The sequence below is a fragment of the Ambystoma mexicanum genome, chromosome 2q (assembly GCF_040938575.1).
Source record: "Ambystoma mexicanum isolate Mex_15411 chromosome 2q, UKY_AmexF1_1, whole genome shotgun sequence".
NCBI lineage: Eukaryota > Metazoa > Chordata > Amphibia > Caudata > Ambystomatidae > Ambystoma > Ambystoma mexicanum.
In genome coordinates this window covers 905,143,028-905,170,959 of record NC_090924.1, presented here as the reverse complement: position 1 = coordinate 905,170,959, position 27,932 = coordinate 905,143,028, and the positions used below count along the sequence as shown (strand labels likewise).

General features: G+C 49.4%; 1 protein-coding gene across 4 annotated transcripts in view; it reads right to left on the bottom strand.

The window, feature by feature from the left end:
• Positions 1 to 221: 221 nt before the first annotated feature.
• The window catches only part of BMI1 (BMI1 proto-oncogene, polycomb ring finger), a 266,963-nt gene continuing 239,252 nt past the window's right edge, over positions 222 to 27,932 (bottom strand). For all 4 annotated transcript variants that reach the window (XM_069648190.1, XM_069648187.1, XM_069648188.1 and 1 more), the window contains 2 exons: positions 2,147 to 2,227; positions 222 to 2,065 (listed from right to left, as the gene is read on the bottom strand). In XM_069648190.1, the coding sequence (XP_069504291.1) occupies positions 1,748 to 2,065; positions 2,147 to 2,227 (399 nt within the window). In that variant the 3' untranslated portion in view covers positions 222 to 1,747. The remainder of the gene's footprint in view (positions 2,066 to 2,146; positions 2,228 to 27,932) is intronic.

Sequence of the window (27,932 nt, the reverse complement as noted above, 5' to 3'; positions counted from 1 at the left end):
AGTGGGGAAGAGCGTTACAGGGGCTGGAGAGGTTGGCTGAATGATTGAGGAGCGGATGCAGGCGGGGCACCGGGTTTCTTAATAAAGTTACCTGTGCTATGCAGCGAAGTGTCCCTCCTTACTACAAGTTGGCTTTAAAATAACTTTTAAAAAAAGGCAGTTGGGCCGTGTTGGAACAGTCATCGAATCCTGAGTCCAGTCGTACAGACAGCACACTGATATATTCAAAAGTAATTATTTAATGACTGTAAGCAAGACAGACCAACAGAATTGTGCTGCTTTTTGAGACCAGAGGCAATGAAATGTTTAGCTATACAACGTGTCGGATAAACATGAAACAATATATTTTTATTATAGAATAAATACCCTCACGAATTAATAACTGACGGGTGGTGAAGAGGCACACAATTCGGTCATAACACAAACTGAAAACAATCACGTGCGCTTCAGTTTGAAATGAGCTTCAGTCCTTCCATGTAATCCAATACTTCAACAACTTGGCAGAGCTCATAATGCCACACCGCCAACACAAAGAAAAGGCAGGTTCCACATCTTTGAGACATGATATAAAATACATGGTTCATTTGTATTACCCTCGACCTGTAAGAAAGTGTACACAAAACGCATTTATTATTAGGTAGGACACTCCGTTGCAATGTTCTATTTGCCTCAACTCTTAAAATCTTAAAAACATTGTCAACGCGTTCATCAAGGAAGCAGTTTGCATGTTCATTGATATTATGGTGGCGAGATTGGAGCATATATCAATTTAGTGAACGCTTCTATAATAAAATATAATGTAATTTATTCCCTTGAAACAAACCACCCCTGCAGACGATGATTTAGCTTTACATTTGTATATAACTAAAACGTCAACCCAGGAGTGTGTGTCAAACCATGAATATGAAAGCTATGAACAAAATCTGCAAAGGTCGAGCGAGTTTGGACAATTTAACAACTCTAACCGAGTGCTTGAAACACAATATTAGCTTTATAGTATTTATAAATATATTATACAATACTGTTTCCTGTTATGTCATATACCAATATGGCATTCTTTAACAAGCATAATGCCACCTGATCCTTAAAAAAGCGAATCATTAAAAGAAGTCAATGAAATAAACCAGCAAAGCCTTTTGAGCATGGAGATTGTACAAATGAAGCAGACATCCTTTTGATCGGATCTGGCCAGATATGAGGGTTGAGGTGGGGGTGGGGGATGTGGGGTAGGGTGGGGCGAGGGGGAGAAGAGATCCGCCAGACGATACTATTCACAGTGACGTGGCGGCATAGAATGCACAATTCTATGCATACATCCTCTTTGTGCAGGTTCGAGATAAAAACGAGTTTACTTTTCATAGATTCATAAAAGTACAGCAGCAGGAAATTGTAATCCAGAAAAGCATTCTGGAGTACACATGTCCAAATAAACCCACTGCAAAAAAAAACAAAAAAAACCCATAATAAATCTCTGGCATATCCAAAGGTGTAAGTAGATCGATCACGCTAACAACGTCCGCTTCCAGAAATTCGAGTCAAACTTCAGGTTTCTTTCCAACTGAAATATATTCAGTAAAACATCCTTCAGTCAAAGTTAATTGCCTCAAATTCGTTCACAGCCACGATCCCAGCCGGGCAACTACAGAGTACGCGAGTTGTGGGATAGTCACATGTATTAACATATAAAGCTGTAACTGCATGAAGCTCTCTAAAAAAAGGTCACTCTTTATTGCGGTTCTGCGACCTTTCACCCCGATGAAGTTGCAGAGCCGTTCACTGACACCGTGCGTGTTCTGTTGCTGAAGGGAGACTGAAGACTGATGTTGGCGTTGGTTCCGTTCATGGTGCTGGAGATGTGTGGAAACTGAGGGTGTGGGGACTGCACTGGGGTGCTAGGGCTTGGCAAGCAGGAAGAAGTCGAGGGAATGACGCCAGCAGGGCTGCCAGCTTTGTCGCTCCCAGAGTCACTTTCAAGCTCCCCACTCATATTATTTAACATCTGGTGGCTTATTTTCATCCTTTTGCAATTCGGCCGCACTCGATACTTCAAAGGAAGAGGCCCATTCTGTAACAAAACAATAACATACTGTAAGAAAGACATCGGCCATCCTCACACTACACTAACAGACACTTCTCTTGTACGTACCCTTCTCCAAGTGTAAATATAGGCGATATCCATTAAGGTGTAGTAATCCTTTAGAGGCTCCTCTTCATACATGACATCAATCTTTTGAAAATAGAAAGGAGGGGCATCAACTGTGGCTGATGAGTAGCACTATTGAACAATGCAACAAATAACTGGACTCGAGGCCTGTGCAACAATGTACACCAGGAAAAGATAACATACTTTAAACATGTTTTATAGGTTCACTGAACACCGATTACGTTGCACAATACAAAGGCAAGAACATCCATTGATCTCATCTATATTTCCTATCTTTTAGTACTGGCAATGAGGCCTATATAGCAATTCTAGACTTACAATATTAGTTCAATATGCAACAGTTTTTTGACTGTTGCCTCTGAAGTGTGGTTTGAAATGCATTTCCCACAAATGTAATAATGCTTTGAAAAAACAATATTCCAGAGTATGGGACACATTTTTAGATGCGCAGAACATTTTCTCTATCCAACTGGCAATAACAAAGCACAAAGTTTGATGGAGTAAGCTGGCAGCACATAATCGCCACATTCACGTTTAAACGCGGCCCTTAAGATCCATCTATTGCAGAACCACAAACGGTACATTGTTTCATAAAAACCAAATCCACACTATTTACAGTAGTTCCTCCTTGTGACAGGCAGTCCAGGTGTAACCGCCGATTCTGTGCCCTGCAACGGTGAGGTCCTCTCTACGGCATCTTAGACTTTCCCGTTGCACCCTATGTTGGGGGGTGATCCCAGGAGGCACCCTTCCCCGATACCTTCCGCCTCCTGGCGCCCCCCCTCCCCTTCTCTGTCCACCTTCCCATCGGACCCGCTTGCCGGGCTGAAGCCTGTTAAGACTAGAGGGGTAAGAAGGGGGGGGGGGGGGTATCTGTACTCCTGCCCTCTATATGACAGAGTCGAAGCACAGAGCACCCCAGCCAAGATTCTCGAATTGGTCAAACGTGGCGAGCAATCAAGGCTTAGCTCTCAGGAGGTGATGCAGGCTGGTTCTTAAGTACAGTGTAGTCTCCAAGCACCCACAAAGGAATGTCCACACACTATGTTAGTGAAAATACAGCGTTTGTATAAATTAAGCTCAAGGTTATATACACAATCACAATAACACACTTGGTACTCTGGAAATACTATAAAGGCAAATATATACAGGTCTACGTGGTACCACTCTTAACTATCGATTCTTTTGAAATGGGTCCACGGCTAACAGCCCCAAATAACATACAAATCAGATGGCAAGATGAATCAACAATAGAGTACAGAAGGAAAGCAAGTTAAATCAAGCAATGGCAGAACAGTCTATCCCACTACCATAAGACAGTTCTGTGCGAGGACCCCCTTCCCCCACCTGGGGAACCTGTAAATAAAGCGTTTTTGACAAGCTCAGTCCAATTATGCTCAATATATAGTCTTGATTCCTTCCTAACAGGTTCCACAAGCCCCAAGTACCTGGAGTTCTTCGATGAGTCGTCGACGGGCCCTTCTTGAGTGCACTCCCTTTAAGGCAGGAGCCATGGGTCATCGAGATTCGGTGAAGAAAAGGTGAATACCGTCATCAAGGCAGCAGCTTCGGTTCTTGCGGTGCTTGTTGAGGATCGGTCGAAAACGTCCTGCAAGCGGAGGCGTGCAGTGTGTTTGTTGCCGCACAGAGTCAATGAATAACTTTGGGCCAGCAAGGGCTTTGGCGTCTGGGAACAGGACGTGACCACGACTGGCTTCAGTAGCTTCGTCTGAGGTCTTCGGGTGGCAGGAAACCCACCGGCGGATTCTCCTCAGTTGTCAATGACCTTGACTTTCTCCGGCAGGACGAAAGCGGTCAACGGAGATGAGCAAGGGAGTCCTTAAATCAAATGTCTTAGGCAAGGAGCACTGCGGCTTCGGTCGGTGACGGCAGTCGTCGATGGTGATGGACTTCAATATCCGGGTGCTTTGCTTTGTGGTTCCGCGGCGGTCCCCTTCTCCGGTCGCCAGCCTTTCGAGGGTCTGATGTCCAGGGAGCTTTGGCAAAGATCAAGCTGGTGCAAGATGGTCACTCGTAGCTCGGGAAGAGGTCCTCTAGCCAGGTCCTCTCTTGGATCAGTTCCTTGACAGTCACGCAGCTTTCAGATTAGAGAAGGACCGCAGCAGCAATACTTCCAGCTGGCTTGAAGGTTAATCATCAACTTCAGCTTCTGAACGATTTTCATTAGTGAGAGGTCCCCAGATATACTGTTTGGTCTCTCATTCACTCTTCTGGGTTACACTCAGGCAACCAATCATCCAGAAGGGCATTCAAGCAGGCAGGCAGCCAATCAGGCTCACAGAGCATTCAGGCCATTCTCCTCCCTCCAGACACTCACAACAAGGAATGTGTATTGGGACAAGTACCCAGCCATTCAGCACTCCACACTGCATTCATACCATTTTCGGGCAGGGCTGTCTCAGTCTGTCATATACCAGAAACCAGACACCCATAACAAGAAGTTTATATTGGTCACAAACTCCATTCACCCAGGTCTCACCCCAAGTGTGTACCCACAACAGTCACTGGGAAGCCTCCAGACAGTCTGGCCTGGACTTCCCCACAATACCATATATGGAACTTCAACCCAACAGCCAGTCAGGGGGAAGGGATAGAGTCCGGGCATCCCAGGACTTTGGGGAAAAGAAGGTAACGGGCGATAGAAAGCAAGAGGCCACAGGGGCCATCTTGTCTCCTATCAGGAATCAACTGATTCCAATGGCAGGGCCTGGGGATCCCAAAATGAAGGATACTCAGAACACCTGTCAAATACAGCATGGAGCTGCCACAAGCCCATACCCAGCTCTGTGGGTCACACACAGGTGCCCAAAAACATACACTAGGGGTAAAGGGTTGTACCCCCCCACCCATGGCTGCCATAAGGGTATCCCCAGGGTCTGTACACCAAACCAAAAAGAGTAAGAGCTGCACTGCCAGGCGTCCCGCATGGACTCCTGGGCAGACAATTACACAGACTATACACGAAAAAGGACTACATAACAAGGACAGGGAGGCCCCGTCCCTCCAATGCATTTCCAGCATACTGTGCTCTCATCACTGCACTTAACCAGCCGGAGGGTCCTGCGTGAGCGGTAAATCACCGACCACCTGGTCCACCCCCGCCTGCTGCTCCACCTCTGCCTGCTCTCCAAAAGCAGAGGGTGGAATGGAAACTTGTCCTTACAGTGCGGCAGAGGTCCCCCCCGGCAACGGCCTTTTAGTGCTGTTGCTGCAACCCCGTGGCTCCTCTCCTTGTCCTGGCCGAGGGTACTGGCACAGTTACTGGCAGCTGCTACTGCAGCCGCTCCTTCGCCAGTCTTGCTGGCACGTCCCGCCCCACCCAACCTGCGGCCCCTACATTGGAGTAGGGGCTCGCCTTCATGGGCTTTGCAAGGAGGCAGTCCCAGTCATACTGAAGAAACACAGACTCTGCTTTGGAAGTATTTTAGGCTATGTCTAATCCTTTTAACGTTACTAAGCATAATTGTCCCACTACAGCATCGCAGACCTCCCTGTTGCACCCTATGTTCACTAAATCACTGACCACTCGGTCCACCCCCACCTGTCACAGGACCTTCAACCAACCGGTCGGGGGTCCCCACCCCAGCTCGTGCTGTGCTCATCGCAGCCAAAAAGCTTTATAACAGCAAGTCTGCCCGCTGTTCTGACAGATGAACTACATCGCAATGCATATTGGCCACACCACTTATCAAGCCGCTGGGCACTATCTGTAATCGCCCTCCAGCCAAACGAGCCAGTTCATTTTTCAATTCTCTTGCTGAAATGTTCATGGGCCTTGCTGACCCTGGCGTTCCCCATCTAGTTCTCAGAATTATTTGTGACCAGACGATCACTGCGTGAGGGCAAACGTTGGCCAACCAAAGACACCAGTGCCATCTGAAGTTCTTTCCGTCCCAGCGGTACCAAGTCATTTCCTCCTATATGTATAATCACTACATCTGGCTCAGGTAGGTGATGTCTGTTTGATTATGATTCTGCACACTTGCCCTATTCGCATGGCACCCTTCCAAACCAGTGTATCGCCACTTTATTTGCATTGTGCAATTTCTGTCGTCCTTCCACTCTCCTCTCCATCCGCTTTATGAAGGAGTGACCAATCACCCAAGTTACTTGCACCAGTGTCATCCTCTATTAATAGACGAAAATAGACCTGTTACGCATCAGATACATCTACTTGTCATTAATTTCTTCATTTCATGACACCCCGCTCCCCCCTCCTTTTTCCTTCCTGTTCTCTCGAGTTCCTGCCAGGGTGCTTCTAGCAGACCAAGTGGTGCCTTATGTACCTCTTGTAGGCTGCTGCTTTCCATCTCCCCAACTTCATGATGTCCCCTTCCCGCATTCCAAGTCCGGCCGCAGTTGTGGAGGCCCCTATTCTGAAGGAGTGCGGGGTGAAACCCAACCCACCTATTCCAGTAAAAGATTTCTGAAATATTTCCCCATATTGGAACCTAGATGCAAAGGTTCCATCCTGGTGCTTAAACAAGGGGCGAGCCACAATCCCCCTGATTGCCATCAAGTCTCACAGCGCCGCCACTGGACAGATTATTCCATTCCCATTCCTTGCTAGGTCCACTACCAGCCCTTTTTTCTCCTGGTCTGTTTATTAAAACAAAAAATCAACACCCTGTACAGTGTGGGGTACATTTGCCAGCCCCAACGAAAACCCTACTACAAAAAAAAAAACACATTTCTTGGGGTGTGGCTAGCCGAGGACGGGAACGGATGCCTTCTTGGTGAGCTCTGGGCCCCTTACCTTCCCGCAGCCCTTAAACCCACCTTTGAGTGTGTCTGACAATCCGAAAGTAAGCTCTATGGGTGTCGGAACACCTGGGGAGCCCGCTGTGTAAACCTCCGGTGTTGTGGAGCCCTCCTGATGGAGCTGAGACCAAGGGTCCAGGCGCGCGGCAAGCTCTCCTCAAAGATGGCTGACAAGGCATAGGCAGGAGCTGGAGATCTGCTCCTGGTGAAGCGAGGTGCTAAAAAACTGAATAGTCACACGGCTCGAGGGCGGAACTTGTGGCAAGCGGGTCGGCAGCAGTTCCAGTGAAGACTAAGAAGCATGGATGCCTGTGCTGTAGCCTCCCCTCTCCAAGGATGCAGGGCGCAGAAGAAAGCAGCAAACCCCCGTTAAGGAGCGGCTGGGGTGGCCGGGAGAAACAGAAATAACATAAGCGGAGGCGCAGCGTGACAAGTGCCCGGCGGAGCGGTCTGGGCCCCCAGCTGGGCGGGCGTAAGGACCCGACAACACAGAGGAAACCCACGCAGCGGGCAGCCTGTCAAAGACCGAAGCGGTAGGCAATAGTGCTGGCGCCCACGCAGGGACGGCATTCTCCTTATACGGAGGAGGGAGCGGCGGCGGCCGGAGCAGCAGAACCTGGATCCCGCACAAAGAGGTCAGGGCAGGGAGCAACACCCCCAGTATGGAGACAATGGGGGCACCCGGGGGAGAACAGCACGCAAATGAAAAAAAAAGGACACACAAGCACAACGGAGACATAGGGCGACAGGAGGCAAGCCCCCAACACAATTTAAGCTGCAGCTGGGTAAGAAGGCAGATATGTCATGGGGAAAGAATGAAAGGCGGGACAGTTCCATCGCGCTTGCAAACTTTCTAGTGCTGGAAATATGGTGAATGGCACTCTATGCTCTGCCTGAAGCGTTAAATCTACGTGAGCAATGCTAGAAGAACGGGGACAAAGGCGGTCCTGAAGCAGCAAGCAGAGGGCCCATGAGGGTGAACAGCAGGAGCAGGCACTGACAAATACGGGGGGTGGGGAAGAGAAGGAGTAGAGAGACCACAAGGACCCACGCCAAGTTACCCCCTCCCTGCCCGGCTGCAGCCTGGACCGCCCGCAGGATGCCAGAGAACACTGTGTGCCCAAAACAAGGAAGAAATAAGGCGACAAGCTCCTGGCAGACATCCTGTGCAGCCAAAGACCCCTTGAGGACGTGGATAAACGGAGGCAACCCCAAGGATCCTCTAGAAGCGACGTACTCTCAGCCTTTTTCACTGCAGAGCTGCTGTGAAGCGCTTAGGGTGGCTGAGAGTAGAATAATAAGCGCAGCCAACCGGGTAGCCAGAAGACATTGGATGCAAGGTTCCTACTCCAAAAGTTGCCCACAGCACAAAACTGATTGCATATTAACCTAAAAGGGCACTGCCCCACTGCGGACCTCTGACAAACTAGCATAAGCGAGCAGGAGACTAAAGGCAAGACAATCGCAGGTGCCACAGGACACAGTAAAACACCGGCCAATACCGCAAGAATGGCCAAACAAGCAGCAAAACAGAAAGGACCTATGTCTGGTGACATCAAAGCCTTGATGCAAAAATCGCAGAGAACCACAAACGCAACCAGCAACAGGCGACTGTCCAGATACACTCCCCTCCTTCGGAGTGTCAACATGAGCCTGATGACCCGCTTATACAGAAATTCGATCTGCTGGCAATGTTACAGTAATGAAAGAAAAGACATTGAAGACAGTGCCTCTGAGCTAGCCAAGTCTATCGCGGATCTCAATAGAGGAGTCATGGCTGTGGAGAAGAGTCTAAGTGGAGACTACAGTAGCGGAACAAAGGCAGGAGCATGATGAACTAGCCAGAAGGGTGGTAGAACTAGAACAAATGGACTGGGTCCAGAGCAAACGGGAAGATGCCGAAAACAGATTTAGGTGCAACATATGGATCCAGGGGATCCCAAAGTCCGTGGCAGACACCGATCTACAGCACTATGTAGACCACTTGTTCCAGCAGATCCTAGGCAAGGCGGACGAAAAACACATTATATTGGACCAAACTCACAGGGTCTATTCCACATTTCAGCTCAATAAGAATCTGACCCCGGAAGTGCTGACTCAGATACATCTGTTCCAATTAAAGGAAGACATAATGCGGGCCGCTTGGAGAGAGGAACCCATAAGCTTCCGATCTACACCCATTCAGCTTTATCAAGACCTGGCACAAGCCACTCTTGTAAAGAGGAAATGCTTAAGGGTCGTCAAAAAACTGGTTGAGATCCAGGAAAATACACTACCGATGGGCCTTTCCAACCAGACTCTGCTTTGAGTGGAAAGGACAGCGATACACAATCACAAAGGAAGAGGACATGGATGACCTCATGAGGGAGGACGACGGGATTGAAGGTAATGACAGAGAAAGCATCCCATCAGGCAGCATGGAGAGAAAGGCCAATCTGGAGAAATAACAATAGAAGCCAGCACGGCCCCGTCCAAGAGGTCGTAACAAAGAGCTCAAACCTACTAATCCCACATGAGTGGTGGGTATAAGGGGAACAAACCGGGGCTACATCCCGATGGTGAAGAAAGCCTTGATTCAAAAGCAGGTGGGGCAACACATGGAAATGGAGGGTTGAGGTACACAGGGCAATGCATTATCACAATGCAAGCTAACATGGAGGAAGATGGAAAAATCTTATAAACGACGCAAGCGGGGGGGAGGGGAGGGTTGGTGGGAGGGGACTCGGATCCCAAAATTCCCAGGGGGTGGAGGGGAACACATCCCAGTGATTTACTGTGGTATAACCATGGTAATAGTTGTTGAAGTTTATGGGGTTGTTTTAAATTGGGGAGGGGGGACTAGAGGAACATGACACTTTGGTTGAGGTTATGTACAACACAGGTGGAACAACTAGGGCAGCAGATAAGCTCTACAGCGGGATGGAAGGCACACAAATACATCCTGACAATGGCTGACCTAACATTTGTGACGCTAAATGTCCAAGGGCTTAATTCCCCAATAAAAAGGAAATCAATTATGAGGAGGCTCTCTGATCTTCAGGCTTCAGTGGTGTGGGTACAAGAAACACACTTGCTACCAGAAGACGAGCACAGATTAAAGCATAGAGCCTTCCCCACACAGTACATAGCCTGAAGCGGCACCAAAAGAAGGGGAGTGGGCATATTGTTAGGTAAAGGAATTCACTTTGAGAAACAATTCATAAAAAGGGACCCTGAGGGTCGATATCTGGTGCTGGGAGGGATACTGATGGGCCAAAAGGTCACCTTGGTGGCAATTTATGCCCCCAACGATAAACAAGATTGGTTCCTGCTAGGGCTGCTGCCAAAACATGCAGAATGGGGGGTGGGACATATCCCGATAGGGGGCGACATCAATGGGGTAATGGATGCCACAATGGACAAAACCCGCCCAGCCACCCCTAACGATAACATATAGACAAGCCCTGGCCCGATTCCTCAGAGAGCTACACCTAATAGAAACCTGGTGGTTCTTCCGCCCACAAGAAAGAACGTATACTCATCATTCAGCCGCACATAAGGGCTGTTCGCAAATCGACATGATACTTGTCTCGGACACCATGGTCCCACAAATCACGGGGCTAGATATTGGGGTTCGTTGCCCATCAAACCATGCACTGGTCTCCTTGAAAATGGAGCCAACATCCCCGCTGCTGCAGACCAGAAAGAGATGGTGCCTAAATAAAATAATTCTAAAAGGCCAAGCCCTTAGGGCGGATATAGAATTGGCCCTGAGGAACTACTTTCAAGAAAACATCACAGAGGGGGTAGACTGGGGAACCATCTGGGATGCTAGCAAAGCAGTGGTACAGGCGGGTTCATCGCACATACAGCAAACTTCATAAAAAGAGGCGGGAACTAGAAGCCGAAATAGGAACCGCTGAGGCACTCTACAAGTGTCACAGAAGGTTTGCGGGAACTTAAAAAAGCTAGGGCGGTCCTAGAGACACCTCGCAGACTAATCTGCACAACTCCTCCTACGCCCTAAACATTCTTACAATATAAATGGGGATAATGCTAACCGATTCCTTGCGGCCAAATTGAGAAAGCAGAAAACCCGGAACCACATCACCCAGCTCCGGCACCAGGGAGGCAACATGAGGGGGGGAAAACGAGATAGCGGACATTATGCATTCATACCACACAAACAATCTGAAGGGAGATGATCTGGAGAGGGAGGGGCGAGTAACATTTTTGGGACAAGTGACCTTATCACAAATCACAGGAGTAGACCGACACATGCTAGAGGCGCCCATATCAGAGGAAGAGGTTGGGGAGGTTATAAGTGCTCTGAAAGGACACAAATCCCCAGGCCCAGACGGACTGTGCAATGCATACTATAAAACATTTAGGACTACCCTGGTTGGCCACCTAACAAAACTTTTTAATCAAATAAGAGACACAGGGCAAACCTCTGGGGACAGACCCAGCCAGCACAGTCCTTCTGTTAAAAACAGATAGACAACCCTCAGAATGCTCAAGCTATCGCCCCATTTCGCTGCTGAATGGGGATGCCAAGATCTACTCCACTGTCCTGGCCCGGAGGTTGACTAATATCCAACCGAAAATAATCCATCGGACCAGGCAGGTTTTGTAAATACGCAGAGCCATACATACTATCGAATGGGGGCAGAAGACGGGGCAGCGGTTTTCGGTGCTGGCACTCGACGCCTCTAGGGCCTTCGGTAGCCTAAATTGGGATTTTCTACAACTAACTCTTGAAAAATGTGGGTGTGGGCCGGTCTTCACCCGCATGGTCATAGCTAATTTCAGGAACCCAACCACACGTCTAATGATTAACGGGCGGCTCACAGGCAGTATCCCGATCCGCAAAGCACGAGACATCTTCACCATGACCATGGAGCCCCTGTCACAGAAGGCTCGTGTTGACCAGGGAATCCGAGGGGTGGAAGCAGGTGCCAGCTGGCTGGAGTACCAGAATTTCATAGGTACCTATGGCCAGCACAGGTGGCGCCAATGTTGCAATGAGCGCCCAGGGAAAACCAAAACCGATGGGCAACCCTGAAAAGGGAGGCAACTAGGACCCCCACTACAGAGTCTGGAATTCTTAGCAGCAAGGCACAGGGGTAAAGGAGGTGCACTACTGAAAACAACCAAGGCCACCCTATGGTATTGGGACAAGGCGCTACAGGGAAAGGGGATGAAAATAGGGGGAGGCCCACTCACACAGATGGCCCACAATCCGGACTTCACACCCAGAATGCAGACCAACTTCTGGACACACTAGGGAGGTGGGCAGTTTATGTGTCAAATGTCAGAAAGTTAAATTAAGTGTATCGGACTTCAACGCCAACTATCCAACTTGGCTCTATACATGGGAGAGAATAACATGAAAATCAACAAAGAGAAATCAAAAATCGTGATAATTGGAAAAGGTGGAAAAAAGATCAATTCACATTTCACATGGACTATGGACTCAATTCCTATCGAGGTGGTTACCAGCATTAAGTACCTAGGGGTACACATCAACCGTTCAGCTAGGGAGGCCACGATGCAACAAGCCCTGTGGGACAAAGCGCGCAACCTCGCAGCCCAAATGAAAACAGTTAACAGATTTGGTAAATTCTCACTTAAACCAGCGATTGAATTTTACAAAGGAAAAGTGGTGCCTACACTCACATACGGTATGGGAGCAACTTTGACCATACCAAACAGCATCTGGCGCAGATTAGAAAGTTTGATTTGGAAATCAGTTCTAGGTCTACCAAATTCCACCTCGATGGATCTCATCAGACGAGACTTGGGCCTACAGTCGTTAGAAACAACTGTGATGCTACACGCTTTCACTCTCTTCAGAAATACCTTAATACCAGACAGTCCATCAATCTACAAAATCGTAGCTGATGAAATCGCAAAGCAGCGAACAACGAACTTAACCGCATGGTCAGAAAACTTAAAAGGAAAGCTATCAGATATAGCATGCTCAGTCGAAGATCTTAAGCATAATCCGGAAAGAGTAAAAAGAAAGTTAAAGGAACTTGACTGGATCCTGACCCTATCGAAAGCTCAAACAAACTGACCATGAATCTCCCACCTACCTTTAACAGACTCAATGTACCTATACCATACTGTTCTAAGTTTCCAAGCCAACAGCTAAGAAAATTCTTCATGCGAGCTCGTTTCAACCTCCTGCTGACGAGAGAAATTTTAGCAATCAGATCCAGTTCAACTGACATTATCTGTCGCCTTTGCCACAATTCCACTACGACAGAATCAATCAAACATCTCTTACTTAGATGTCCTAAGGTGAGAAAAATTCGAGCCACCTATCTGTCGACACTAGTCTGCGAACACACATCTTTTGGAGAGGAAGAAGAAATTACGTGGTGGAACAGGTTAATGTCGGGAGAAAAAACCAGATGGACAATTGCGACTGTCAAAATCCTGGAGTCTGCCTTTGAAATGATCAGTTCCAGTTCACAAACCACGAGCGAGAGTAAATTCTCCGAAGTCTCCACTCCATCACAACAATGTTGATAAGGGAGATCAAGCTTCCTTCGGCATCTTCTCCGCGTTCGGACTCCTACGTCCGCTTGAGCCTAACCAACTTCATTTAAACACTACATTGACCTGGAAGAGGTAATCCCGTTCTCACCAGGAATCTGACATAACTACATGAAAGCTCGAGGCGCATCTTATTAAGGGTTGCTGTCGCTCTCAACTGTTTGTAAAAATTATTTTCATTGAATTGTAAACAAATAAATAAAAAAAAAAAAAAAAATTAAGTGTATCATAACATTTCGCTGTATATTATCACCCAACTGGTGATTGCTGCCCTAAATTTGATTTGTTTGACTTTGAATTTAAAAATAAATAATATTGTATTATTACACACCGGCCTGGTTCATGGTCTATTGCGACACAGGGCGTTTGTCAAGGGGGGGGTGAGAGACGTACTGGGTGCCTTCTCAAAGCAGAATTCAAAATAAAATTCAAAGTGTTTTTATTGTGCGCCACATCCCTTGCCAGTGGAAAGAGTCCTGGTCTGGAGTGTTCTGTGTCTTTAAATCCATTACAACAGCGCCCCCCCCCCCAAAGAAATGGCCGTCATATTAGGCAAGCACTCCCCCCACCCCAGTCATGTTGGTTTTGGAGGCCACTACCAACTCTCCCAACCTGAAGGCCCCATAGAAGAATGTGACAAAAGCTGCCCTAAAGAGTGTGCTCTCGTAACTATTCCTGCATACTCCACTCAGTGCCAGGACCAACTTCTCCAATTTCTGTGGGTCCAGTGGGCGCCGCATGTTCACCAGCCCGCCCCTCATTATCTCCCAACCTGTTAATGCCTTCCTTACAAGTCACTTGTCTCCCTCTGCAACCCGGCCATGAGCCAGATTGCAACCACCTTTACTTGCTACCCATGTGACATAAAGGTGTCCTAGAAAAGCTATCAATGAATCTCTGTGGAACATTTCCGCTCTCCCCTCCTTCTCACAGAACTGATACTCCTGCCATGCTTTCTCATTAGCTGTTTTAGTCTTCCTGGCCAGAGATCTTGCGATCATGGGTGCTAAATCGGGGCACCCAGATTCCAGAGTTTGCCGGGGAAGGGAGTCATCCTCCTTTCTGTTTGAGGCAACCATCTTACTGAATTCCTGCATCTTAAAAATGAATAGTTACTCACCGTAGTGACCAACGTACTCTTAGTCCCCTTTCTGTATGGTCGTCCCTTGCAAGGGAGGGGAGACGGAACCTTTTTCACCAGAAAAATCATCTTCCCCTTTAAATTTAGAGGCGCTCGGGGGCATGGCCCTGGGAGCATGCACTCGCCTGACTCCGCCCACCAGTGCCACTTCTCAGTCCCCATTGACGCGTCGACAATATTCAGAATTGCCTAATGACACCAGTACATTAGGGAGGGGGGGGGATAGTGGGACGTATGGAGGAAAGGAGACTATGGACTAAGAGTAGGTTAGTCACTATGGTGAGTAACTATTAATTACTCTTACGTCCCGTCCCCTTTACTCCAAAGTGTATGGGCGATTACAAGTGAATGTAGCTCAAGGGTGGAGAGGAGAACCTCCTTAAGAAAACAGGTTTCTTAGAACCGCCTGTCCGAAAGCCACGTCTGACCTAGAGGCGGCATCCAAACAGTAGTGCTTACAGAAAGCCGAAGGGGTGGCCCAAGTAGCCGCCCTGCTGATGTCCTGCCATGGCACATGCTGTTGTAATGCGATGGGAGTGGCCTTGGCTCTGACCGCGTGTGCATGCAAGTTAGCTGGCACCGGCTTGTGCTGCCCTTCATAAGCCTCCTTGATGGCCGTGACCATCCACCTTGCTATGGAGGCCTTAGAAGCCGGATAACCGGGCCTTAACCCACCGAAAGTGACAAACAGGGTGTCCGACTTGTAGAAGTCCCTGGTCCTGTCCAGGTAGTATTTCAGAGCGTGTCGGACGTCCAGACAGTGAAAGACCCTCTGAGGCTCATCCTTGGGGTCGGCGAAGAAGGTGGGTAAGACTATCTCCTAGTTGAAATGGAAGGAGGTCGTCACCTTGGGTAGGAACGCAGGGTGCGTTCGCAGGACCACCTTGTCCTTGTGAAAAGTGGCGTAGGGCTCTGATGCCACCAGAGCCCGAACCTTGCTGACTCGGAGCGAGCGGAGGTGATGCCCACGAGTAGAGCCGTCTTTATGGTGACCAGCCTGATGTCCGCGGACACCATTGGCTCGAAAGGTTTGTGTGCCAAGGACCCAACACAACATTGAGGTCCTACGCAGGGTGTGGTTTCTTTATAGGCAGGTGAGTCTGTGGAGGCCTGCCAGATGTCACTCGACCACCGGGTTGGAAGAGGAGAAGAGGCCCTCCTCTGAATTCCTGTAATCCCCTGTGGCTGCCAAATAGGTGCGGAATCTGTCCACATGTACACCAGAGTAGGTGAGGTGTGCAGAGAAGGAGAGCACGTCATCCAAGGTGCACCTAAGAGGGCCGATCCCCTTAGAGTCGACCCAATGACAGAATCTAGACCATTTACTCCTATATTGGTTCCTAGTAGCCTTGTTTCTAGCGCCCTGGATAATCTCTACGTTAGCTTGAGAGAGGTTCAAGTGTTTCAACATGACCTGTTCAGGAACCACGCTTCGAGGGCTAGCTTGTGAGGAGTAGGGTGGAGTACCCTACCTCCCTGCCGGGCCAGCAGAGGAGCCGGGCTAAGCGGGAGGTGAATGGGTGACCAGTCCGATAGGCTGAGTAGATCGGAGAACCATGGTCTCGCCAGCCACCATGAAGCTATCAAAATGATGCTGAGGTGATGAGATTCCTTCATCTTGCAGTTCATCCTGTGGACCAGGGGTGTGGGTGGGAAGGCGTATGCCGTCATGCCGTTCAACTGTATCTGGAATGCGTCACCCAGGGAGCCAGAGCCCTGCCCCTGCCAGGAGGCGAACTGCAGGTATTTCTTGTTGTCCCAGGAGGCATACAGATCCACTGATCACCAGAGCCATAGGAGGAATGACTATGAGTGCCGGTGGGGTGACCTAGGGGGAGCATGTCCCTGATGGCATCCTAGAGGATCGCCCCCCATCTGGGGAGTTCGTATCAGCCCTAGCGACCTTTCGAAGAACCTGTCTTCGGAGGCTGTAGAGGTGGCAGTTGATATTGACGGAGTGGCTAAGGGCAACTGGGGCCAGGGCACACTCTGGCTGGTTTGCAGGGGAAACCTGCCCTGCGCTGCTGATGGATAAACTGTAGGCCACGCACCTGGATGACAAGTCCCACCTTGTGACTCTTTCCTCTACTCGCTCGGCAAGAAGAGGTATTGGACGAGCGCCCATCTTGTCTGGCCCGGCAGCCATTGTCGAGCTGCGTGCCACGTGCCGAAGTCGTGGTGCCTGGCTTGCTGGAACCAGCCCCGCCCAAGACGCTTGGTGTTGGAACAAAAGGCCTATCCCGCACCTCAGGCGTGATCTGGAAGGCGGATTGCCCTCGGCAGAGTTGCCAGTAGTGCTGCGTGAAGGCGTCCTTCGGACATTATAACGGTACTAGGGCGTTGCCCCTCGGGAGTAACCCCGGTAAAAGAACCTTGTGGTCCCTCAGCACTGACCCTGGAAGGATCCGGAGACCCCTCGGCTGGTAGATGGACTAGCCTTGGTACGTGTGCTAGAACCCAAAGGTTCCTCCCGGTCGGGCGCTTCCTTGGGAAGGAGTCTCCTTTATGGGGTGCGATGGTGAATAGAGGCCCTTCCTTCGGCCTCGAGTGATGTTTGACAAAGTCCTTTAGGTCCTCCGAAGGTGACTTCTGGAAGAGCTACCTCCACCGAGCTAGCCTGTTCTTCAGTGCCCATGGGGTCAGTGCGTTGCACGTGGAACAACCTTTCCAGCCGTGGTCGGGGCCAAGGCAGCAGAGGCAAAAGGGCACAGGGGTCGGATGTAGGGAAGAGCCCCTCGCAGGCTGGACACCTGCTCAAGCCCACTAAAGTCGACATGCGTCGGGGAGGAGCGAGGCGTAGGAGGACCAAGAACTTAATTGAAAAGAAAAAGATAGATATGAGCATATCCGGGAAGAGCGTGTTGTATTACACGGCCGAACCCAAACCCAGGAGCGCTGGTGAATTCAGCCCATTCCCGTCGACGCAGAAAAGGGGACCGAGGAGTGGCGCTGGTGGGTGGAGTCAGGCGAGCGCATGATCCCTCTAAATTTAAAGGGGAAGATGATTTTTCTGGTGAAAAAAGTACCGTTTCCCGTCCCTCGCTAATGACGCCCATACAGTATGGAGGAAAGGGGACGGGACGTAAATGCATCAGCAACGTTATTGAGTACCCCCGGAACATGTTTAGATTGAAAAAACTCCCCTTTGCAAACACATCAGCACCATATGCGTTTCAGAAGTCTGAGCACCATGCCCTCCGATTGTTTAGTGCCATCACCACTGACATGTCAGACCAAAATACTATGCGCTTCCCCCGGCGTTCCTTGCCCCAGATTGTCAATGCCACCACGATAGGGAATAATTCCAGAAAAGTGATATTCCTGGTCATGCCCCAGTTGTACCATTCCTCCGGCCATCTGCCGTTGCACCACCTATCTCCCCAGATGGCCCCCGAAACCCACGCTCCCTGCCGCATCTGTATGTAGCCCAATATCCTGGTTATGTTGCGCTTTCACAGGCCACACCTGTAGGCCATTGAACCCCACTAAAAACTGTTCCACGCTGGGAGGTCCCCTTTAACTGAAGCCGATAACCTGATATGGTGATGCTTTTCTGTGATGCCCTACATAGCGCTATGGCCAGTGAAAATTGGCCCCCACCGTGATAATTCTCAGTGCAAAATTTTACTGTCACACTAGATGCTGCAGCTGAGCAAGCATCACCTTTTTGGGCTGGAAGCATAGCTACACCGATTCCCAAATTGCCCCCACCTTCTTCGCCGGTAGGCAGCAGGCAAGTTTCCTGTTTGGTATCAATTTCAAATGTGAATGGACAATGGGCCCTCAGTTTTTCCTGTGCCAATGGCACCCCTAGTTCCTTTGTTATCTTCTGAAATGCCCCTAGTGCATCTCTGCACTGCCTACCTCGCGGGGAACCCAGGAAAAGGAAGATGTCCCAGTAATGTACTACTCTTACTCCTCTTAGCTCCTCCTTTGTGGCCCTGTAATGCTCACCTGATTCCCGCAGAGGCGCCGGTCTTGACTGGGTGAATGCCGTATCTTCAAAGGTGATGTGTAACACACGGTTGGCTCTTTGGGCTGGACCTCTGTGCACTGTATGTCTGACTCGAAGAGTAAGATGTCTGCAGATAGAAAATAAGGGATTAATGAACTGGGGTTATTGGGTGCCTCTCTCCTCTTCCCTTTCTCTTCTCCTGTAGAACCCCAAAGGTTAAAGCCCTCACCTTAGGTAAGTGAACGCCGAGCTCTCCATCTGCCTCGGGGCAGGGTGCCGTAACCAGTTTCTTCACTGGATAAGGGTGCAGGCCTCTTGACCTCAGAGGACTGCTGTCCGTCGTTAACTGCACGAACGGTAAGTTCTGGGCACTTCAAATGTCTTAAAAGTCTTTTGTAATGATATCTCTTGTTTTGCAGGGTTCCGGCGATGGCGGATTGATGAGTTGAGGATCGAACCCGCGTGAGGAATAGAAGCGCCTGGAAGCACGTAAGTAAGCGCTTGTAGCCTGCTTCACGATGCGCACTAACTGTCCCTTTTATCTTGCAGGTACAAGTTCGGAGCTTTAGAGAAGCTGAAGGGTGCTGGAATACCCACTGGATTCGGCGTGGGAAGGAGTAATGGCACGTGAGTAATAAAGTTGCCCAATGTCTTTAAACACACCTTCTTTTGTCTTTCAGATGCGGGATGCAGCGCCGAAGGCCTCCGGAGCGCGCGAAGAGCTGGTAAGCTTTTGTCTTTCAGATGCCGGAATGCAGTGCGAAGACCTCCGGAGCATGCGAAGAGTACGTAAGCCTTTGTCTTTCAGATGCCGGAATGCAGCTCGAGGCGTTGGTGACAGCCGATGGACCAGGTAAGAGATGAGCTGCCACTGAAGACCGTAGTGCTAACCTGTTCTTTCTTTGTCTTTACAGGTGCTGCTGAAGACTGGATTCCAGGATGGTAAGCCTTTGTTCCCTTAGGCCCAGGATCAGAAGCAGAAGACACGATGAGCGTTCTGCTGCAGAGAATGCAGAATAACGCAAAGCAAGATTCATCCATCGAGTGTGGTTTAAATAGCCTCCTGTAGTGCTTAGGTGTCTCCTTCCACAGCCACGCCTAGGTAAGAAAAGAGTTCCTGCTTTCCAGAAGAGTTCCAGTGTTCTGAACCTAGGGAGTGGCTCCTGCCCCACCCAACAGGAAAAGTAGTCCCAAACAGAAGAGGATCAGGGGTTCAACTGGCAGGTAAGTAAGCAGCATGGTCTGCTGCAGGTAAGTCCACCCAAGCATTATGAGCCCGGCGCTTCCAGCGCTGGGACTGGGCATCTTTATGAGCCTGGTGCCACTGGCGCCAGGACAGGGTCCAAAAGGTCCCAATTGGGACTGGCTGGCACTCGGAACCGGGGTTATGGGTCTGCTTCCAAGGGAGTCGGGCAAGTCCTGATCTTTTGGAAGCAGAGATCATGACAGCACCCCCCCTCAAGGCCCCTCCCAAACCGGGCTTCTCCGGGGGTTTGGGCTTGTTAGGAAATGTTCGATTAAATCTTTTGATTAGACGAGGCGCGTGGACATATTCTGCAGGTTCCCAGGATCTTTCTTGGGGACCGTAGCCTTTCCAGTCAATCAGGTAAAATAGTTTAGATTTGGAGATCTTGGAATCCAGGATGCTTTTGACTTCAAACTCGAGTTCTCCATCAACTAGAATAGGTTTTGGAGATGTAGTTAGTCGGGTTTGAGGTTGCACGGGTTTTAATAGAGAGACGTGGAAGACCGGATGTATCTTCATGTGAGGGGGCAAGTCCAACTTGACCGCTACTGGATTTACTATGGTAGTGATGGAATAGGGACCAAGGTATCTTGGGTTGAATGTGCGTGGTCCTTTTAGAGGTAGATATTTGGTGGATAACCAGACTTGATCTCCTACTTGATATTGGGGGGCTTCCTTCCGATGTTGGTCTGCTCCTTTCTTGTATTGTTCTTTAGCCCTTTGAAGGTGAGAAACGGCTTCCTTAAAGGCTTGGGTGATTGTAGAATGCAGGTGGTCTACTGCTGGTGTTCCAAGATCTTGGAGTGGATCCAACTCCGAGGTTCGAGGGTGACTACCGTATAAAAGAAAAAACGGGGTCTTCCCAGTTCCCGAGTGGACAGAGTTATTGTAGGCATATTCGGCTATCCAAAGGATATCTTTCCAAGTTTTTTCAGTTTGTTGTAGCATGCAGCGCAAATACTGTTCCAGAGTTTGATTGGTCCTCTCGGTTTGTCCGTCGGTTTGAGGGTGGTGGCTGGTCGAAAGTCTCACATCAATTTGAGCCGACCGACAGCAACTTCGCCAAAAATGAGAAATAAATTGACTACCTCGATCCGAAATTAGAACTGAAGGAAAACCGTGCAGTCGGACGATGTTTTCGAGAAATTCTAGGGCCAGAGTTGCTGCTGTTGGTAAGCCTTTGAGTGGAATGAAATGCGCCATCTTGGAGAATAGGTCCACGATTAATAGGATCGTATTGTATCCGGAGCATGGAGGTAGATCGGTGATGAAGTCCATAGAAAGCGTATGCCAAGGGCGAGGCGGGATACCAATAGGGCATAAGAGGCCGGCTGGTTTTTCCTTTTGACTCTTGTTTTGGGCGCATACTCCACAGGACATTATAAAGTCTCTGATATCTTTTTTCCAAGACGGCCACCAGAAGTATTGCTTGATCCTTTCCGAGGTCTTGGTCATACCGGGATGTCCTTCCATTAAAGAATCGTGATAACAAGAGATTACCTTTTTCTGTAAATCTGTGCTGGGCAGGTATAACCGTTCTTGGAAATATAATAGGTTGTCCTTCACCGTAAAGTCCTTTCCCTGCAGATGCCAATTCTGTATGTCTGCTGGAGTTACCAGTAGCCTGGCTTTATCCTTAACTTCCTCTATGGATTGTGTGGCGATTACACCTAGAATTCTTTGTTCGGGAATGATAGGTACAGGTTTAGGATTGATCAAATGTTCTTCCACTCCCATCCGAGAAAGGGCATCAGCTTTACCGTTTTTTGTACGAGGTCGATAGGTAATTATGAAGTCAAACTCGGCAAAGAATAGTGCCCAACGGAGTTGCCTAGAGGATTGAGCTTTTGCGGTTTTCAAATATTGCAGGTTTCGGTGATCTGTAATCACAGTAACAGTGTGTTGGGCCCCCAGAAGATAATGTCGCCAAGCCTTAAAGGCAGACTTGATAGCCAGAAGTTCCTTGTCAGTAATCGTGTAATTGATTTCAGGAGGCGAGAATTTGCGGGACCAAAATGCCACGGGATGCAACTGATTGGTTACTGGGTCCTTTTGTGACAGAACTGCCCCCATGGCAAGGCTCGAAGCATCAGTTTCAACGATGTCGGGGAGTTCTGGGCGAGGATGTTTTAAGATCGGTGCAGAGATAAATCTAGTCTTCAAATCCTGGAAAGCTTGTTCCGCCTCGGTAGACCATTCAAAACGTTTGTTTTTCTTTAACAAGGCGGTGATGGGCTGGACTATTCGAGAGAATTCGGGGATAAACCTGCGGTAAAAGTTAGCGAAGCCTAACATGCTTTGAACACCTTTTACGGAGGATGGCGATGGCCAATTGAGAATTGCATCGACCTTCTTTGAATCCATACGCACTCCGCTAGGTGATAATATGAATCCAAAGAATTCAACTTCAGTCACGTTGAAAACACATTTTTCCAACTTAGCGAAAAGTTTGTGTTGCCGCAATCTCTCGAGGACCATTTTCACCTGTTTCCGATGTTCAGTTTCCGATGAAGAATAAACGAGGATGTCGTCAATGTAAACAACAACACACACATCTATGAGCTCTCTGAGGACATCGTTCATAAAATATTGAAAGGCGGCCGGGGCATTGCAAAGTCCGAAGGGCATGACCTGATATTCAAATAGCCCATACTTGGTGCGGAAGGCCGTCTTCCATTCATCGCCCTCTTTTACTCGTACCAAGTGGTAGGCTCCTCTAAGATCCAGCTTTGTATATATGCATGCTTTTCTGACTTGGTCCAGGAGTTCAGGGATCAAAGGTAACGGATATCTATTCTTAACGGTGATCTGGTTCAGGGCGCGATAATCTATACAAGTTCTAAGGTCCCCTTCTTTTTTTGGAACGAAGAACAAAGCTGAGGAAGCAGGGGACTTGGAAGGACGAATAAACCCATTCGCTAGGTATTGATCCAGGTATTGTCGGAGGTGAAGATTCTCAGGCTCAGTGAGGGCATAAATTCTACTACAAGGAGGAGTAGATCCAGGTATCAGGTCTATCTGGCAGTCATAAGACCTATGAGGAGGTAGAGAGTTAGCCTGATCCTTCCGGAAAACATCTTGGAATTCTAGGTATTCAGGAGGTAACTGGGGAGCCTCCGAGGAAATTGCTGCCAGTGCAACACCAGGTCGAGGGTGACAAGTAGAGACACATTCTGGAAACTGAACCGTTCTTGCTCGCCAATCGATCTGAGGATTGTGCTTCTCTAACCAAGGAATTCCTAGAATAATCTGGAACTGAGGGGCCTTGATCACATCGAACACGATCTTCTCATGGTGTCCATCTTGACTTACAAGCGTCACTTCTTGGGTGGTATGCGTTACTGGTCCGGAGGCTATCTCCGTACCATCCACCGTAGTAATGACGTCCTTTACAGCCTTTGGACAAAGAGTCAGATTCATCCTCGAAACCATTTCATGATCCACATAATTGCCGATGGCACCGCTGTCGACGTAAGCTTCAATCGCATGTAATCGATCCGGATGTTCAGGGCTAATGAGGACCATAGGTATCACGAAATGCGAGGTCACTGAACTGGTTTTAACGCTCGGCAAGAGGACCTCTATTCTTGTCGGGCGAGGTCGTTTCCCTGCTCAAGAGTTTGTGACCCTGGTAACTGCAGCTCCTACTGCCTTCTTGGCTGGTTTCACCGGACAGTCTCGAAGAAAGTGCCCCGAGTTTCCGCAATAGAGGCATAATTGCAGCTGTTTTCTCCTTTCCCGCTCCTTTTGTGTTAGTGGTCCTTTCAGGCCCCCTATTTGCATGGGTTCCCCGGAGTCTACTCCTTTGGTAGGAGTTGGTGGTTTGGAAAATACTCGAGCATCAAACTTGGAACGATCGGCCTTCCTGTTCTGCAGTCTGTGGTCAATTTGAACAACTAAGTCAATATAGTCCGAACAGTCTTGCGGGGATTCACTACTTGGGCTAACACATCTTTGAGCTCTCCACGTAGACCTCTATAAAACAGCGTAATCCTTTTGTCCTCAGGCCATCGAGTTTCCACTATCAGTCTGTTGAAAGACGCAATATAAGCCAAAGGGTCTTGATTACCCTGTCGCAATGAAAGGAGCTCATTGTCCAAGGCCTGCCCCTGTGAATGTCTTGCAAACAGTTTTTCCATACTGAGCTGAAAAGCTTGAAAATCATGGAGAACCGGATCATCTTGATTAACTAGAGGGATTGACCAGTCTGCCGCATTGCCACTAAGGTACGAAAGCTACCTTAGCTTGATCAGTTGGAAAGGCTGCTGGCCGGCATAAGAAGTGCAACCGGCACTGATTAATAAATACTGCAAACCTCTTTGGGTCACCAGAAAATCGTTCGGGCGGAGCCAGAGGTACATTCCCAGGTAGGTTGATCTGCACTGGGTTCGTAGAGGATGTTGAAGGAAGATTTGCCCCTGATGCGGGTAACGGAGTTTGTCCGGCTTGTGACTGTAGCAATTGTCTAGCGAGATCGTCTGTTCGCTCCTTGGAAATAATCAGTTCCCTTCTTAGAGCATTCGTTTCCTGACGGGCTGCATGCACTTCTGCTCTTAGTTCCCCAAGTAACTGGGCTAGCTGGTCGGTATCCGAGGTTTCCATAGCGCCTGGGTGGGAGTTTTGCGGTAGGCTTTGCGTTCTGTAACGCTCACCTGATTCCCGCAGAGGCGCCGGTCTTGACTGGGTGAATGCCGTATCTTCAAAGGTGATGTGTAACACACGGTTGGCTGTTTGGCCTGGACCTCTGTGCACTGTATGTCTGACTCGAAGAGTAAGATGTCTGCAAATAGAAAATAAGGGATTAATGAACTGGGGTTATTGGGTGCCTCTCTCCTCTTCCCTTTCTCTTCTCCTGTAGAACCCCAAAGGTTAACGCCCTCACCTTAGGTAAGTGAACGCCGAGCTCTCCATCTGCCTCGGGGCAGGGTGCCGTAACCAGTTTCTTCACTGGATAAGGGTGCAGGCCTCTTGACCTCAGAGGACTGCTGTCCGTCGTTAACTGCACGAACGGTAAGTTCTGGGCACTTAAAATGTCTTAAAAGTCTTTTGTAATGATATCTCTTGTTTTGCAGGGTTCCGGAGATGGCGGGCTGATGAGAGTTGAGGATCGAACCCGCGTGAGGAATAGAAGCGCCTGGAAGCACGTAAGTAAGCGCTTGTAGCCTGCTTCACGATGCGCACTAACTGTCCCTTTTATCTTGCAGGTACAAGTTCGGAGCTTTAGAGAAGCTGAAGGGTGCTGGAATACCCACTGGATTCGGCGTGGGAAGGAGTAATGGCACGTGAGTAATAAAGTTGCCCAATGTCTTTAAACGCACCTTCTTTTGTCTTTCAGATGCGGGATGCAGCGCCGAAGGCCTCTGGAGCGTGCGAAGAGCTGGTAAGCTTTTGTCTTTCAGATGCCGGAATGCAGCGCGAGGCGTTGGTGACAGCCGATGGACCAGGTAAGAGATGAGCTGCCACTGAAGACCGTAGTGCTAACCTGTTCTTTCTTTGTCTTTACAGGTGCTGCTGAAGACTGGATTCCAGGATGGTAAGCCTTTGTTCCCTTAGGCCCAGGATCAGAAGCAAAAGACACGATGAGCGTTCTGCTGCAGAGAATGCAGAATAACGCAAAGCAAGATTCATCCATCGGGTGTGGTTTAAATAGCCTCCTGTAGTGCTTAGGTGTCTCCTTCCACAGCCACGCCTAGGTAAGAAAAGAGTTCCTGCTTTCCAGAAGAGTTCCAGTGTTCTGAACCTAGGGAGTGGCTCCTGCCCCACCCAACAGGAAAAGTAGTCCCAAACAGAAGAGGATCAGGGGTTCAACTGGCAGGTAAGTAAGCAGCATGGTCTGCTGCAGGTAAGTCCACCCAAGCATTATGAGCCCGGCGCTTCCAGCGCTGGGACTGGGCATCTTTATGAGCCTGGTGCCACTGGCGCCAGGACAGGGTCCAAAAGGTCCCAATTGGGACTGGCTGGCACTCGGAACCGGGGTTATGGGTCTGCTTCCAAGGGAGTCGGGCAAGTCCTGATCTTTTGGAAGCGGAGATCATGACAGGCCCATTCTAAGAATGAGCTGAATGTTGCATAGTAGCTGCACGAGACGGAGCACCTCATTGGCAAACATTTGTCAAAATAGAATCATCCTTTCGCCTGGAAACCTAGTAGCCTGTAATCATCAAGGTGAACCGGCAGTAGCCGGAATGCTGATTCAATATCCGCTTTTGCTAACACCGCTCCCTTTCCTAGTCCTCTACGCCGATTCAAGGCGTCATCAAATGATGCATATCTCACGGCACATATATCCTCATCAATTACATCATTTACTGATGCCCCTTTTGGAAAGGACAGGCTGTGAATCCTCCTGAACGTTCCCTCCTTTTTTTGGGCACAATCCCTACTGGGGAGCAAATACAAGATGGGAGAGGTGGGTCCCAAAATGGCCCCCCAATTCCCTTTCCTTTTCAATCTTTTCCATTAGCACTGTGTTATTGCATGCTAATGAAGCCAGATTCCTTGGCATTTCTGATACTATTGGCCCTTTTACTGGGACGTGAAACCCCTCACCAGTAATTCCACCACCTCTCCCCTAGGGTAGTTGTTAACCAACAATCTGAGTATATCCCCTCTGATTGCTGTGGGCAGCCGGGGTGCCCACGACATGAGTTACCTCACTCACTTTTCTTGAACTCCCTATCTCCCCCCCTCTTATATCTCTGTTCAGGGTGTCCTGGAAACCCGCAACATGAGTATGCATGCTTAAATTTGCACACTGCCCATGTACATGTCTTAGAGTTGTATGCCCAGCATGTTCTTTTTTCTCCCCTCCATCTGCCCCTTGCAGGGGAGGGGGTCCAAAAGGACTGCCCCTGCTTCGGCGTCCAACCCCTTTGTGACCAGGTCCCCTGTGACCTCCCTCCCTATTGTCTGACCATGGTGCAACTAGCCCATGAGTCCATAGCCCTGGTCCCCCAATCCAGATGTATGCTCCTGCTTTGGAGGTCCTGAATCTCTTATCATAGTGTAGCCATGCACCAAAAGTGCATTCGCGCAATACATGGTCATTATTAGATAGATAAAAAATATATTTCTGGTGTAGCTTGGGGTATTTCTCCAGCAGCCCCGCTGTAAATATTGCAAAACCTGTTGTCCAATTTACAATTGACTTTTCCACTTGCACCTTTTTGCCTTGCCTGCCCCTTTCGCTTCTCTCAGCTCCTCAGACACCATATAGTTTGACAATAAAAATATATCAACAAATGTATCCTTCCATATTGTTTTTTAATTTTAATGGAATGTGCCATGTTAACATACCTGAAGGGTTATTGAGGGGGGGCGCTGGTGCCCTCACATCTGTCCCGGCTGTGCCTGCTGACGCCATCCCAAGCGTGTGTGCCTGTCCCATCACACCCATTGGTTTCCCAATGTCCTGAGCCAGGCTGCTCTCAATACCTATTGGAGTGTTTGATGTTGCCGTCCCCTGCCCTGCGCCCACGCTCCCAGCGCCGCCCCCCCACCATGCCTCACTTCCAGTCCGACACTCCTTGGACCCGATTCCCACTGTCCTGCTGTGGGTCCGCTAATCCCCGTCTGCTCATGCCCAATTGCTTGCCCTATACCCTGTCACATGCATCTCCTTCCCTTATCTGCCCGTGGTCACCCACCTGCCCCGTCCCCTGTTACTGATGCAGCCTCCCAGTGCCGGTGACTGTGATGCCTCCTGTAGCCCAGTGGAGACAACCTCAGCGGACCCCCTTCCTCTCGGGTCAATCCCTGCCGCTTTCCCCTATGCCCCCCTGCCTTCACCCTGCCGCATGCTTGAGACATGCCTGCACTCCCGCACCTGCCCAGGTGTCTATTGTGCCTGGTGCCCCGCCTGCCAGGGAAACCCCTACTGGTGCATGGGCTGCCTCAGGCACTACCATTTGCCCCCTGGCCGCTCCCCCACCTTTCCCTTTCTTAGCTGGTGGGAATGCGGCCCTTGGAGCACCATTCTTCCTTCTGGGCCTGCTTGCCACCCGACCCCTTCCATACCCTCCTGCTGCTGGCCATTGGTGTACTAAGTCAAAACCCATATCCTGCAGTAGAGCAAACAGTGCTGCCACTTTCGCCGTGTCCA